This window comes from Plectrocnemia conspersa, unplaced genomic scaffold (genome assembly GCF_051122295.1).
Source record: "Plectrocnemia conspersa isolate PC_06_02 unplaced genomic scaffold, ASM5112229v1 ptg000005l, whole genome shotgun sequence".
NCBI lineage: Eukaryota > Metazoa > Arthropoda > Insecta > Trichoptera > Polycentropodidae > Plectrocnemia > Plectrocnemia conspersa.
Genome location: NW_028277169.1, coordinates 30,762,019 through 30,777,186, shown reverse-complemented (window position 1 = coordinate 30,777,186; position 15,168 = coordinate 30,762,019). Strand labels below are relative to the sequence as shown.

Below are 15,168 nucleotides of genomic sequence, written 5' to 3'. Positions count from 1 at the left end.
ATAGCAACGCCACCAGCAAGATCAGATCCGTGCAATCCATCACCGTGTGGTCCGAACGCAGAGTGCTACGAAGGTAAATGTACTTGTATACCCGAATACACCGGTAATGCGTATGAATCGTGCCGACCTGAATGCATTGCTAGTCAAGAGTGCTCAAGAGACAAAGCCTGTTTAAGAAATAAATGCGTCGATCCTTGCATAGGCACCTGTGGGCAAAATGCTGAATGCAGCGTAATAAATCACATTCCAGTATGCTCATGCCGACAGGACTACACTGGTGATCCATTCACACATTGTCGCTTTTTAGAGAAAGTGATTATACCAAGTCAAAACCCTTGCTCTCCATCACCCTGCGGTCTAAATAGTCAATGCCGCAATGTAGACAATCATGCTACGTGTTCTTGCTTAGACGGCTTCCACGGATCTCCACCGAATTGTCGACCAGAATGTGTCGTCAGCTCTGAATGTCCACCAACAAGAGCTTGCGTGAATCAGAAATGCATAGATCCTTGCGTTGGCACTTGCGGCTATTCATCTAGGTGTGAAGTAATTAACCATAGTCCGATATGCAGTTGTAAACCTGGACAAACGGGAGACCCATTCAGAGGCTGTTCTGATATTGTTGTTGATAAGGAAGAAGGAAAACATAGCAACCCTTGCGTTCCATCACCATGTGGACCCAACTCAATATGTAGAGAAGTTAACGGAAATCCATCTTGCAGTTGTGCAAATGATTATATCGGACAACCACCAAATTGTAGACCTGAATGTGTAATCAATCAAGACTGCCCTAGTGTTAAAGCATGTATAAATAACAAATGCCAAGATCCGTGCTTAGGTTCGTGTGGAACTAACGCAGAGTGTAATGTCATCAGTCACACTGCTTCTTGTACGTGCCTATCTGGTTTTACTGGAAACGCTTTCATACAATGCTTCCCACAAAAAGATGAAATATTAAATCCATGTGAGCCTTCTCCATGTGGACCTAATGCTATATGCATTCAGAAGAACGGAGCCGGTTCCTGTTCGTGCGTAGATGATTATCAAGGAAATCCTTATGAAGGTTGCAGACCAGAATGTGTCTTGAGCTCTGACTGTCCCACAAACAAAGCTTGTATGGGAAACAAATGTCAAGATCCATGCCCAGGAGTTTGCGGAAATAATGCCGAATGCTTTGTCGTTAATCATCTTCCAACGTGTAGCTGTCTGAGAGGATATATAGGAGAACCTTTCTCTAACTGCAAAAGAGAACCAATCGCACCACTCACTGAATCTCCACGAAAAAATCAATGCAGTCCAAGTCCTTGCGGACCAAACAGCAGATGTAAGGAATCTAACGGCGTAGCAGTGTGCTCTTGCATTGAAGACTATCAAGGATCTCCCCCTAACTGTAGACCAGAATGTGTTGTAAACACAGAATGTCCGTCAAATCAAGCCTGCCACAAATATAAGTGTGCTGACCCTTGCAGAGGAACTTGCGGTCAGGGAGCGAAATGTTCTGTAATCAATCATAATCCAATATGTAGCTGCCCAGCTAGCTACACCGGGGATCCGTTTACAAGATGCTATCCGCGGCCAGGTAAAAACCACTAAAACATACCATAAGATTCTTTTACTTAAATTCGATTGTATTTTAGTTATAGAAGTTCCACAAAAAGCACCCGAAGATCCTTGCTATCCATCGCCGTGTGGATTGTATTCAGAATGTAGAAATATCAACGATCGAGCTTCTTGCACATGTTTACCGCAATACATCGGCTCACCGCCAAATTGTCGACCAGAATGTTTAGTAAACACTGACTGTCCAGCTGATAGAGCTTGCATTGCAGAAAAGTGCAGAGATCCATGTCCAGGATCATGCGGCTTTAACGCAGAATGTAAAGTTTACAATCGCGTACCTTCGTGCTTCTGTCCAGCCGGATTCACTGGAAATGCGTTCTCACAATGTTCACCAGTAGAAGGTAAAATATCTTACTTTTACTATACTTATTCTTACTGTATTTATTATTACCTATATACTAATTTGTTTAATTATTAGTCAAAGCACCTGAGAAATCCGATCCGTGCAATCCATCTCCGTGCGGACCAAATGCACAATGCAGAAATGGAGAGTGCGAATGCTTGCCTGAGTTCCACGGTGATCCTTATGTATCGTGTAGGCCTGAATGTACATCAAATACTGATTGCTCACCTAGCAAGGCTTGTAAGAATAATAAATGCATTGACCCATGCCCCGGAACTTGTGGACAAGGCGCAGACTGTAATGTCTATAATCATATACCGATGTGCACTTGTCCATATGGAACGACTGGCGATCCATTTTCGCATTGTCGAATAGTAAAACCAATCGGTAGGTTCATTACTTATATATAATTGTGATCATAAATTTATTGTATTAAATCGTTTCAGAATCGACAAATCCATGCAGTCCTTCGCCATGCGGTCCAAACAGCAATTGCAAAGTATCAAACGGTGTAGCAGTTTGCTCTTGTCAACAAGGACAAACCGGCTCACCTCCCAATTGCCGACCGGAATGCGTAGTCAGCTCCGATTGTCCATTGACTCAAGCTTGCGTCAGTAACAAATGCAGAGATCCGTGCCCTGGCACTTGCGGACAAAACGCAAGATGCCAAGTCATCAATCACAATCCGATCTGCAGCTGTAATCAAGGATACACCGGAGATCCGTTCTCAAGATGTTACACAATGCCAGGTAAATACTATATAAATTTGTCATACTGTCTAGAATTGAAAACGTACACCTGGCGGTTTTTTGATGGCTTCTCTTGTGCCGGTTTGCTTGATTGTAAAATCAGAGGTTGGCGAGAAGATGCCGGGAGTGTGACCTTGACATGAAAGGTTGGGAGTAAATATGGTTCGGTTCGTACCTCGTCATGTTGTTGTAGCTTTGCAATGTTCGGTTGGTTAGATTAAAAGCCTTCAAATTTCTTATCTCTGATTCATGTTTTCATCTCTGACAGTTTTTTTATACACGGCTTTGTTAAGCTTTCGGTCAAATATTTCTAGTATGTGTAGGGTCCGATTGATACGCAATTTACCTGCCTGTTATAAAATTTGTTTATTTTAAAATTGCGTTTACACGTACTGTATTTCTGGACGTCTTATTGTCCACCAGCTTGCTGCGAGGAGCTCGGATGTTACCGAAGGTCAGTAGAATGACAAGCCATCCATGATAGGGCTCAGCCACCATCCTGGAGGCTATTAATCGCTCTCGTTGAGGGGTGGAAACTGCGTGCGTCTGACCGTTTAGGCGCCCTGCTTTCAACTTAGGCGTGATGCTGGTGATGTGTTTCTAGACGATCGGCGGAATCTCTGTGACTTTTGGTTTTAACCGTTTGGCCAAAACAGTCCTCCAGCCACGTCCACAAATGATTGCTTCAAACTCATCGCCTGCATCTGGCTCATAATCGAGCTATCGTCCTGAAAGTTGCTGCTCGGTTCTGACTGGGCCCGATATGCATATAGCTTATAGTTGGCCCTGGGTATGATACGCCTTTGCCCACCGTAGTGTGAGACCAGTCCTTGACTATTCTCCTTGATAACTTGTGGGCTCGTGTTTCGCAATGAGGAAGAATAAGTGCTTCCGGCATTTCTGCAGACCACTTTAATGTGCGACTGACTTTCTAAAAAGCTTTTGAGATAAGAATTTGTAAACTTGATCGCATTCCATTCTGCGACTGGCTGGGAGAAATAGCCCCTACAATCACATTTCTAATGTTTTTTGATTAATAGCATTTATAAGAATACACTTCTTTTTTATTGCTAACTTCCTAGTTGTATAAAAATTCTATGTGTACATGTTTTGTGACGACTCATATTAAATTGTGGTAATTATTTTTAAGGCATTACTTAGACACAATGATATACGGTATCTTTGGGTTCATCAATTTTCATTTCATGGAACTTGCATTACAATATCATATTAATGTACATGTTATTGCTTCTACATTCATATTATATGCCATATATTAAACATATTGTAAATAGTTTCAGAAGACAAATCAAGACCGCCTATCTCATCAGATCCCTGCAATCCATCTCCTTGTGGACCGAACGCAAAGTGTACATCTCGCGAAGGTTCACCAGCTTGCACATGTTTACCTGGATACACCTCATATCCGCCTAATTGCCGTCCAGAGTGCACCATCAACTCCGAGTGTCCTGGAAATCTGGCTTGCATCAATCAAAAGTGCTTGGACCCTTGCCCCGGTTCTTGTGGTTATAATGCTCAGTGCTCAGTGGTAAATCATAATGCAGTGTGTGTTTGCAATCGAGGATACACCGGAGATCCGTTCTCAGGCTGCATGGAGATTCCTGGTGAGTCAATTTTATCGATTATATACATTTTAACACAATTTATAAACATGTATTTATTCACCGCATCATGAATAAGATGAATGAGTGTGATTTTTTTATTTAATTCAGTGATTACAAACTGGAACATATTGTCTTCATCTTATGCACGATATTGCAATTTATGGTTGTCTAACATTAAATATATACATACTTAGCAATAAAATACGCAGCCATAAGTTACAATTGAACTATATTAATATAGTAGTTAGTTTGGGCACATATACTTACAAATAATGGGCATATTTTTAGATTTAATCATACTTTTAAAAAAATTTTAGTCAATTTTATTATAGAAGATAAATTAAAACTGAATCTAAAAGTATTTTTATGCCCAAGCTTTATTTATTTAGTTAGTGTAGGATACTAATAATAACATGACAAGTTAAATTATTTGTAAGCTTAAACCTTTATCACGTTTTTAATGACGACAATGCAAATAATAAAAAAATACAGTATTAAAAAAATCGATAAAAACATGGCTTTGTCAATTTTGTACTATAGATTAAATCGCAGTTAAAAGTAAAACAAGAGTAACGTTAGTAAGCATACTTAATTTATCAATCTATAGTTTTGTGCACATTTAAAGAAAACTTAACCAATACATGTATATATAAACTATGGGGGAAAATATTAAAACATTTTTCTTAAAAAATAAATAAAAATATGGATTGTTTTATAGTGGAACAAATATTTAGATGAATAATATCAGTAAATAAATTACATTTTTAAATTTTTCGTGTAATTTATGCCTTACTTATAATATTAACTAGCCATCACTGTTGAAATATTTACGTTCTATAAAAACCGTGGGTACTCTTTTTTGCAATATATTAAATATTTTTTTAGAATGTATCAATATTAAAGCATATTATAGGTAGAAGTTTAACTTGTCAGATTATAAACGATGTTTTCAAATAGTCGATTAATGACCTAAAACGATGAGTTATATGTAAGCTATTAAGTAAAATAAAAAAAATTAAAAAATTAGAATAGGTTTAACGTTTATTCGACTACATCGATTATGATTTATTGGTTTTCATTTTGTTAGGTTTATTGTAGTTTTGTGCTTGCATGGTTTAGCTTTATGCTGAAAAGGAGACAATCCAGGTAGGTTAATGTCTCCCAACGATTTGCTGCCTGCGAAGAAGGATTACGTATTAAGTGCTTGGTTGCGCCTAATCATACTCATCGATATTAAATTGCGATTAATCGTATTATGAAAGTCCTCAGCCACTAATACGAAATAACATCAAAATAAGTTATGAAGTTTTAATCGCGCGCTAAACCAGAAATAGTATTATCATGCCAATACTATGTCTTAAAAAAGTGCGCAATTAAAATATTTATTTCTTATTTATAATACATAACCATTGATTAATATGCAGTCATATCACTCATCATACCAAACCCTACAATTGAAATGTCTTGAATGAATGCCTTTGATAAACAGTGCTTTACTACGGATATAATTTTTGGGAAAATACGCTTGCTCCTCTCGTGTTGTTATGCTAAGGAGAGAAATAAGCTTTTAAATTGTACGCTGAAATAATCAAACTAATACGGTAAAAGACTAATATAATAGATAAGGTTGAATACATAGTGCGATAAATCTAAAAGTATTTGCCTGAAGGAAAAATATATCGATGCAGCTTTGATAACAGCTTTATATGCCTATTTGGAGGCAGGGTCTTAACAAATAATCTTTGATAAAACAAAATACGATAGAATATTATTATTCTGAAACTTTTACAGCACCGCAAAACTCAGAAATACTCACCCCATGCAGCCCATCCCCCTGCGGTGCCAATGCTATATGTCGTGAACAAAACGAAGCAGGGTCATGTACATGTCTCCCAGAATACAGAGGAAACCCTTATGAAAATTGTCGCCCTGAATGCATAATGAATTCAGAATGCCCCTCAAACAGAGCATGCATACAAAACAAATGTACTGATCCATGTCCAGGAACATGCGGAACAAACGCAGATTGTTCAGTTTTAAACCATGTCCCTAGATGTATTTGTACACCAGGTTATGAAGGAGATCCGTATCGTTATTGCAATATGCAAAAGGGTAAGATAACAAAATACTTTTAAATACGTTTAGATTTTTTAAGCCTAACAAACATTAACAAAAGTAAATGATCATAAATAGTTATATGTGATTTAAATGATAAAAACAAAATAAAAACAACAAGATCGATACATTAATAATAACTTAAAAACACATGTTGATTGCTATAAACACAACTACGTTTTTGTTAGCCGTTCAAGCGGACCCAGTCGATCCTTGCAACCCATCGCCTTGCGGTCCCAACAGTCAGTGCAGAGTAGTGAACGGACAGGGAGTCTGTTCGTGCTTACCTTCGTACGTCGGGTCGCCGCCCGCGTGTAGGCCCGAGTGCGTAGTCAGTTCCGAATGTTCGCAAGACAAGGCTTGTTTCAATCAGAAATGTACCAACCCTTGCCCAGGCCCTTGCGGTACTAACGCCCGATGCACCGTCAACAACCACAGTCCCATATGCTCGTGCAACCAGGGATACACAGGAGACCCCTTCTCTAGATGTTACCCGATTCCTCGTGAGTTTAAATATAATTGCCACGGTTGGCACCGAATCGCTTTTTCGTCTCATTAAATTCACGGCACACGTTCGATTTCAGCCCCGACAGCGCTCGTACAGAACGACCCTTACAGAGATCCTTGCGTACCGTCACCGTGCGGTCTTAACTCTCAATGCAGAGACATTGGCGGCGTGCCGTCGTGCTCTTGCCTACCCAATTACGCAGGAAGCCCACCGAACTGTAGACCCGAGTGCACAATTAATCCGGAATGCCCAAGCAACAGGGCTTGCATGACAGAAAAATGTCGCGATCCCTGTCCGGGATCGTGCGGTGTCGGAGCTCAATGCAACGTCATCAATCATACTCCGGCGTGCACTTGTCCCGACGGATACACAGGAGATCCGTTTTCGAACTGCTATCCGAAACCGCCACCACGTAAGAATCAGTTACCCCTAGTTTGATATAACTTTAGCCAATGAACCCGTGACTTCACTTACGTTGATGTATAATTCTAGCTGTTGAACCCCAAGCGGCAGACCCTTGCAATCCGTCTCCGTGCGGATCAAACGCAAATTGCAATGACGGCGTTTGCACTTGCATTCCCGAATACCAAGGAGACCCTTACTATGGATGTAGACCTGAATGCGTCGTTAGCGCAGACTGTCCTAGAGACAGGGCTTGCATGCGAAACAAATGCCAAGACCCGTGCCCCGGCACTTGCGGTCAAAACGCAGTTTGCGACGTTATCAATCACATACCAATGTGCAATTGCCCGCCGGGAATGTCTGGAAACGCGTTCGTCGACTGCAGACCAATGCAGGGTACGTTCAATGACAATGCCTATTGCGACTAACACCTTGAATTATGACCGCTTCGTCGCTATTTCATTCTCACTCGTTACTAGCGTGACGCTTATTTCTGAACACTTTGCCCCCGAACAGCTCCAGTCGTGACGAACCCTTGTAGTCCGTCGCCCTGCGGTCCCAACAGTCAATGCAGAGAAATCAACGGACAAGCCGTGTGCTCTTGCGTACCAGGATTTATAGGAAGCCCGCCCTCCTGCAGACCCGAATGCGTTGTCAGTTCAGAGTGTCCCCAAAACGAGGCCTGTAGCAATCAGAAATGTAGAGACCCGTGCCCAGGAACTTGCGGAGTAGGCGCCAGATGCGAAGTGATAAACCATAATCCCATATGCTCGTGCCCGGCCAGATACACTGGCGATCCGTTCGTCAGATGTCAACCCATACGTAAGATTCAGCTACGCTATTTTTGTGAACAAAGCGCTTTTTCACTACTATGGACCTAAAACTCGAACGTTTTAAACTCCACAGCGGAATCACTCCCCGTGCCCGTGAACCCATGCCAACCCTCGCCGTGCGGTCCCAATTCCCAATGTAGGGAAGTGGGCGATTCTCCATCTTGCACGTGCCTGCCAGAATTCATAGGATCCCCACCAAACTGTAGGCCGGAGTGCGTAAGCAACTCCGAATGCTCGAGTCACCTTGCGTGCATAAACCAGAAGTGCAGAGACCCGTGTCCTGGATCTTGCGGTGCCAACGCCGAATGTCGCGTTGTCAGTCATACTCCGATGTGCGTATGCGCGGTAGGATTCACGGGTGATCCGTTCTCGCAATGTTTCACGCAACAATCTGATCCTCCGCGCGAAGAGCGCCCGGCTCCTTGCTCGCCATCTCCTTGTGGAGCTAACGCCGTTTGCAGAGAACAAAACGGCGCAGGATCATGCACATGTCAGCCCGAATACTTTGGAAACCCGTACGAGGGATGTAGACCGGAATGTGTCATAAACACTGACTGTCAATCAAACAGAGCGTGCCTCAGAAACAAATGTCAAGACCCATGTCCAGGAACGTGCGGTCCCAACGCGGACTGTCAAGTAGTAAACCATCTTCCTTCTTGCACGTGCAGGCCAGGATACACGGGAGATCCGTTCCGTTACTGCAACGTATACCAACCACGTAAGCTATCATCGTTAGATTTAATCGACCGTGCGTTTTTCTCTCGCCTATCTAGATCGATATTTAAAACAAGTTTGTTCGCGATCGTTTTTTTGCCGCGTATTTAATTTCCCGAAAACAGGTGGGGTAGGAACGCGTTTAAATCGTTATAAACATGTTTTGTGTTTTCGCCAGCCGTTCAAGCGGACCCAGTCGATCCTTGCAACCCATCGCCTTGCGGTCCCAACAGTCAGTGCAGAGTAGTGAACGGACAGGGAGTCTGTTCGTGCTTACCTTCGTACGTCGGGTCGCCGCCCGCGTGTAGGCCCGAGTGCGTAGTCAGTTCCGAATGTTCGCAAGACAAGGCTTGTTTCAATCAGAAATGTACCAACCCTTGCCCAGGCCCTTGCGGTACTAACGCCCGATGCACCGTCAACAACCACAGTCCCATATGCTCGTGCAACCAGGGATACACAGGAGACCCCTTCTCTAGATGTTACCCGATTCCTCGTGAGTTTAAATATAATTGCCACGGTTGGCACCGAATCGCTTTTTCGTCTCATTAAATTCACGGCACACGTTCGATTTCAGCCCCGACAGCGCTCGTACAGAACGACCCTTACAGAGATCCTTGCGTACCGTCACCGTGCGGTCTTAACTCTCAATGCAGAGACATTGGCGGCGTGCCGTCGTGCTCTTGCCTACCCAATTACGCAGGAAGCCCACCGAACTGTAGACCCGAGTGCACAATTAATCCGGAATGCCCAAGCAACAGGGCTTGCATGACAGAAAAATGTCGCGATCCCTGTCCGGGATCGTGCGGTGTCGGAGCTCAATGCAACGTCATCAATCATACTCCGGCGTGCACTTGTCCCGACGGATACACAGGAGATCCGTTTTCGAACTGCTATCCGAAACCGCCACCACGTAAGAATCAGTTACCCCTAGTTTGATATAACTTTAGCCAATGAACCCGTGACTTCACTTACGTTGATGTATAATTCTAGCTGTTGAACCCCAAGCGGCAGACCCTTGCAATCCGTCTCCGTGCGGATCAAACGCAAATTGCAATGACGGCGTTTGCACTTGCATTCCCGAATACCAAGGAGACCCTTACTATGGATGTAGACCTGAATGCGTCGTTAGCGCAGACTGTCCTAGAGACAGGGCTTGCATGCGAAACAAATGCCAAGACCCGTGCCCCGGCACTTGCGGTCAAAACGCAGTTTGCGACGTTATCAATCACATACCAATGTGCAATTGCCCGCCGGGAATGTCTGGAAACGCGTTCGTCGACTGCAGACCAATGCAGGGTACGTTCAATGACAATGCCTATTGCGACTAACACCTTGAATTATGACCGCTTCGTCGCTATTTCATTCTCACTCGTTACTAGCGTGACGCTTATTTCTGAACACTTTGCCCCCGAACAGCTCCAGTCGTGACGAACCCTTGTAGTCCGTCGCCCTGCGGTCCCAACAGTCAATGCAGAGAAATCAACGGACAAGCCGTGTGCTCTTGCGTACCAGGATTTATAGGAAGCCCGCCCTCCTGCAGACCCGAATGCGTTGTCAGTTCAGAGTGTCCCCAAAACGAGGCCTGTAGCAATCAGAAATGTAGAGACCCGTGCCCAGGAACTTGCGGAGTAGGCGCCAGATGCGAAGTGATAAACCATAATCCCATATGCTCGTGCCCGGCCAGATACACTGGCGATCCGTTCGTCAGATGTCAACCCATACGTAAGATTCAGCTACGCTATTTTTGTGAACAAAGCGCTTTTTCACTACTATGGACCTAAAACTCGAACGTTTTAAACTCCACAGCGGAATCACTCCCCGTGCCCGTGAACCCATGCCAACCCTCGCCGTGCGGTCCCAATTCCCAATGTAGGGAAGTGGGCGATTCTCCATCTTGCACGTGCCTGCCAGAATTCATAGGATCCCCACCAAACTGTAGGCCGGAGTGCGTAAGCAACTCCGAATGCTCGAGTCACCTTGCGTGCATAAACCAGAAGTGCAGAGACCCGTGTCCTGGATCTTGCGGTGCCAACGCCGAATGTCGCGTTGTCAGTCATACTCCGATGTGCGTATGCGCGGTAGGATTCACGGGTGATCCGTTCTCGCAATGTTTCACGCAACAATCTGATCCTCCGCGCGAAGAGCGCCCGGCTCCTTGCTCGCCATCTCCTTGTGGAGCTAACGCCGTTTGCAGAGAACAAAACGGCGCAGGATCATGCACATGTCAGCCCGAATACTTTGGAAACCCGTACGAGGGATGTAGACCGGAATGTGTCATAAACACTGACTGTCAATCAAACAGAGCGTGCCTCAGAAACAAATGTCAAGACCCATGTCCAGGAACGTGCGGTCCCAACGCGGACTGTCAAGTAGTAAACCATCTTCCTTCTTGCACGTGCAGGCCAGGATACACGGGAGATCCGTTCCGTTACTGCAACGTATACCAACCACGTAAGCTATCATCGTTAGATTTAATCGACCGTGCGTTTTTCTCTCGCCTATCTAGATCGATATTTAAAACAAGTTTGTTCGCGATCGTTTTTTTGCCGCGTATTTAATTTCCCGAAAACAGGTGGGGTAGGAACGCGTTTAAATCGTTATAAACATGTTTTGTGTTTTCGCCAGCCGTTCAAGCGGACCCAGTCGATCCTTGCAACCCATCGCCTTGCGGTCCCAACAGTCAGTGCAGAGTAGTGAACGGACAGGGAGTCTGTTCGTGCTTACCTTCGTACGTCGGGTCGCCGCCCGCGTGTAGGCCCGAGTGCGTAGTCAGTTCCGAATGTTCGCAAGACAAGGCTTGTTTCAATCAGAAATGTACCAACCCTTGCCCAGGCCCTTGCGGTACTAACGCCCGATGCACCGTCAACAACCACAGTCCCATATGCTCGTGCAACCAGGGATACACAGGAGACCCCTTCTCTAGATGTTACCCGATTCCTCGTGAGTTTAAATATAATTGCCACGGTTGGCACCGAATCGCTTTTTCGTCTCATTAAATTCACGGCACACGTTCGATTTCAGCCCCGACAGCGCTCGTACAGAACGACCCTTACAGAGATCCTTGCGTACCGTCACCGTGCGGTCTTAACTCTCAATGCAGAGACATTGGCGGCGTGCCGTCGTGCTCTTGCCTACCCAATTACGCAGGAAGCCCACCGAACTGTAGACCCGAGTGCACAATTAATCCGGAATGCCCAAGCAACAGGGCTTGCATGACAGAAAAATGTCGCGATCCCTGTCCGGGATCGTGCGGTGTCGGAGCTCAATGCAACGTCATCAATCATACTCCGGCGTGCACTTGTCCCGACGGATACACAGGAGATCCGTTTTCGAACTGCTATCCGAAACCGCCACCACGTAAGAATCAGTTACCCCTAGTTTGATATAACTTTAGCCAATGAACCCGTGACTTCACTTACGTTGATGTATAATTCTAGCTGTTGAACCCCAAGCGGCAGACCCTTGCAATCCGTCTCCGTGCGGATCAAACGCAAATTGCAATGACGGCGTTTGCACTTGCATTCCCGAATACCAAGGAGACCCTTACTATGGATGTAGACCTGAATGCGTCGTTAGCGCAGACTGTCCTAGAGACAGGGCTTGCATGCGAAACAAATGCCAAGACCCGTGCCCCGGCACTTGCGGTCAAAACGCAGTTTGCGACGTTATCAATCACATACCAATGTGCAATTGCCCGCCGGGAATGTCTGGAAACGCGTTCGTCGACTGCAGACCAATGCAGGGTACGTTCAATGACAATGCCTATTGCGACTAACACCTTGAATTATGACCGCTTCGTCGCTATTTCATTCTCACTCGTTACTAGCGTGACGCTTATTTCTGAACACTTTGCCCCCGAACAGCTCCAGTCGTGACGAACCCTTGTAGTCCGTCGCCCTGCGGTCCCAACAGTCAATGCAGAGAAATCAACGGACAAGCCGTGTGCTCTTGCGTACCAGGATTTATAGGAAGCCCGCCCTCCTGCAGACCCGAATGCGTTGTCAGTTCAGAGTGTCCCCAAAACGAGGCCTGTAGCAATCAGAAATGTAGAGACCCGTGCCCAGGAACTTGCGGAGTAGGCGCCAGATGCGAAGTGATAAACCATAATCCCATATGCTCGTGCCCGGCCAGATACACTGGCGATCCGTTCGTCAGATGTCAACCCATACGTAAGATTCAGCTACGCTATTTTTGTGAACAAAGCGCTTTTTCACTACTATGGACCTAAAACTCGAACGTTTTAAACTCCACAGCGGAATCACTCCCCGTGCCCGTGAACCCATGCCAACCCTCGCCGTGCGGTCCCAATTCCCAATGTAGGGAAGTGGGCGATTCTCCATCTTGCACGTGCCTGCCAGAATTCATAGGATCCCCACCAAACTGTAGGCCGGAGTGCGTAAGCAACTCCGAATGCTCGAGTCACCTTGCGTGCATAAACCAGAAGTGCAGAGACCCGTGTCCTGGATCTTGCGGTGCCAACGCCGAATGTCGCGTTGTCAGTCATACTCCGATGTGCGTATGCGCGGTAGGATTCACGGGTGATCCGTTCTCGCAATGTTTCACGCAACAATCTGATCCTCCGCGCGAAGAGCGCCCGGCTCCTTGCTCGCCATCTCCTTGTGGAGCTAACGCCGTTTGCAGAGAACAAAACGGCGCAGGATCATGCACATGTCAGCCCGAATACTTTGGAAACCCGTACGAGGGATGTAGACCGGAATGTGTCATAAACACTGACTGTCAATCAAACAGAGCGTGCCTCAGAAACAAATGTCAAGACCCATGTCCAGGAACGTGCGGTCCCAACGCGGACTGTCAAGTAGTAAACCATCTTCCTTCTTGCACGTGCAGGCCAGGATACACGGGAGATCCGTTCCGTTACTGCAACGTATACCAACCACGTAAGCTATCATCGTTAGATTTAATCGACCGTGCGTTTTTCTCTCGCCTATCTAGATCGATATTTAAAACAAGTTTGTTCGCGATCGTTTTTTTGCCGCGTATTTAATTTCCCGAAAACAGGTGGGGTAGGAACGCGTTTAAATCGTTATAAACATGTTTTGTGTTTTCGCCAGCCGTTCAAGCGGACCCAGTCGATCCTTGCAACCCATCGCCTTGCGGTCCCAACAGTCAGTGCAGAGTAGTGAACGGACAGGGAGTCTGTTCGTGCTTACCTTCGTACGTCGGGTCGCCGCCCGCGTGTAGGCCCGAGTGCGTAGTCAGTTCCGAATGTTCGCAAGACAAGGCTTGTTTCAATCAGAAATGTACCAACCCTTGCCCAGGCCCTTGCGGTACTAACGCCCGATGCACCGTCAACAACCACAGTCCCATATGCTCGTGCAACCAGGGATACACAGGAGACCCCTTCTCTAGATGTTACCCGATTCCTCGTGAGTTTAAATATAATTGCCACGGTTGGCACCGAATCGCTTTTTCGTCTCATTAAATTCACGGCACACGTTCGATTTCAGCCCCGACAGCGCTCGTACAGAACGACCCTTACAGAGATCCTTGCGTACCGTCACCGTGCGGTCTTAACTCTCAATGCAGAGACATTGGCGGCGTGCCGTCGTGCTCTTGCCTACCCAATTACGCAGGAAGCCCACCGAACTGTAGACCCGAGTGCACAATTAATCCGGAATGCCCAAGCAACAGGGCTTGCATGACAGAAAAATGTCGCGATCCCTGTCCGGGATCGTGCGGTGTCGGAGCTCAATGCAACGTCATCAATCATACTCCGGCGTGCACTTGTCCCGACGGATACACAGGAGATCCGTTTTCGAACTGCTATCCGAAACCGCCACCACGTAAGAATCAGTTACCCCTAGTTTGATATAACTTTAGCCAATGAACCCGTGACTTCACTTACGTTGATGTATAATTCTAGCTGTTGAACCCCAAGCGGCAGACCCTTGCAATCCGTCTCCGTGCGGATCAAACGCAAATTGCAATGACGGCGTTTGCACTTGCATTCCCGAATACCAAGGAGACCCTTACTATGGATGTAGACCTGAATGCGTCGTTAGCGCAGACTGTCCTAGAGACAGGGCTTGCATGCGAAACAAATGCCAAGACCCGTGCCCCGGCACTTGCGGTCAAAACGCAGTTTGCGACGTTATCAATCACATACCAATGTGCAATTGCCCGCCGGGAATGTCTGGAAACGCGTTCGTCGACTGCAGACCAATGCAGGGTACGTTCAATGACAATGCCTATTGCGACTAACACCTTGAATTATGACCGCTTCGTCGCTATTTCATTC

At 45.8% G+C, this 15,168-nt stretch overlaps 1 protein-coding gene across 16 annotated transcripts in view; it reads left to right on the top strand.

The window, feature by feature from the left end:
* The window catches only part of dpy (fibrillin-like protein dumpy), a 218,877-nt gene that overhangs the window by 160,444 nt on the left and 43,265 nt on the right, over positions 1-15,168 (top strand). For all 16 annotated transcript variants that reach the window (XM_088185558.1, XM_088185557.1, XM_088185555.1 and 13 more), the window contains 24 exons: positions 5-1,579; positions 1,638-1,961; positions 2,039-2,350; positions 2,410-2,712; positions 4,008-4,337; positions 6,129-6,449; positions 6,641-6,955; positions 7,037-7,372; positions 7,453-7,758; positions 7,879-8,184; positions 8,269-8,913; positions 9,088-9,402; positions 9,484-9,819; positions 9,900-10,205; positions 10,326-10,631; positions 10,716-11,360; positions 11,535-11,849; positions 11,931-12,266; positions 12,347-12,652; positions 12,773-13,078; positions 13,163-13,807; positions 13,982-14,296; positions 14,378-14,713; positions 14,794-15,099. In XM_088185558.1, the coding sequence (XP_088041684.1) occupies positions 5-1,579; positions 1,638-1,961; positions 2,039-2,350; positions 2,410-2,712; positions 4,008-4,337; positions 6,129-6,449; positions 6,641-6,955; positions 7,037-7,372; positions 7,453-7,758; positions 7,879-8,184; positions 8,269-8,913; positions 9,088-9,402; positions 9,484-9,819; positions 9,900-10,205; positions 10,326-10,631; positions 10,716-11,360; positions 11,535-11,849; positions 11,931-12,266; positions 12,347-12,652; positions 12,773-13,078; positions 13,163-13,807; positions 13,982-14,296; positions 14,378-14,713; positions 14,794-15,099 (9,846 nt within the window). The remainder of the gene's footprint in view (positions 1-4; positions 1,580-1,637; positions 1,962-2,038; positions 2,351-2,409; positions 2,713-4,007; positions 4,338-6,128; positions 6,450-6,640; positions 6,956-7,036; positions 7,373-7,452; positions 7,759-7,878; positions 8,185-8,268; positions 8,914-9,087; positions 9,403-9,483; positions 9,820-9,899; positions 10,206-10,325; positions 10,632-10,715; positions 11,361-11,534; positions 11,850-11,930; positions 12,267-12,346; positions 12,653-12,772; positions 13,079-13,162; positions 13,808-13,981; positions 14,297-14,377; positions 14,714-14,793; positions 15,100-15,168) is intronic.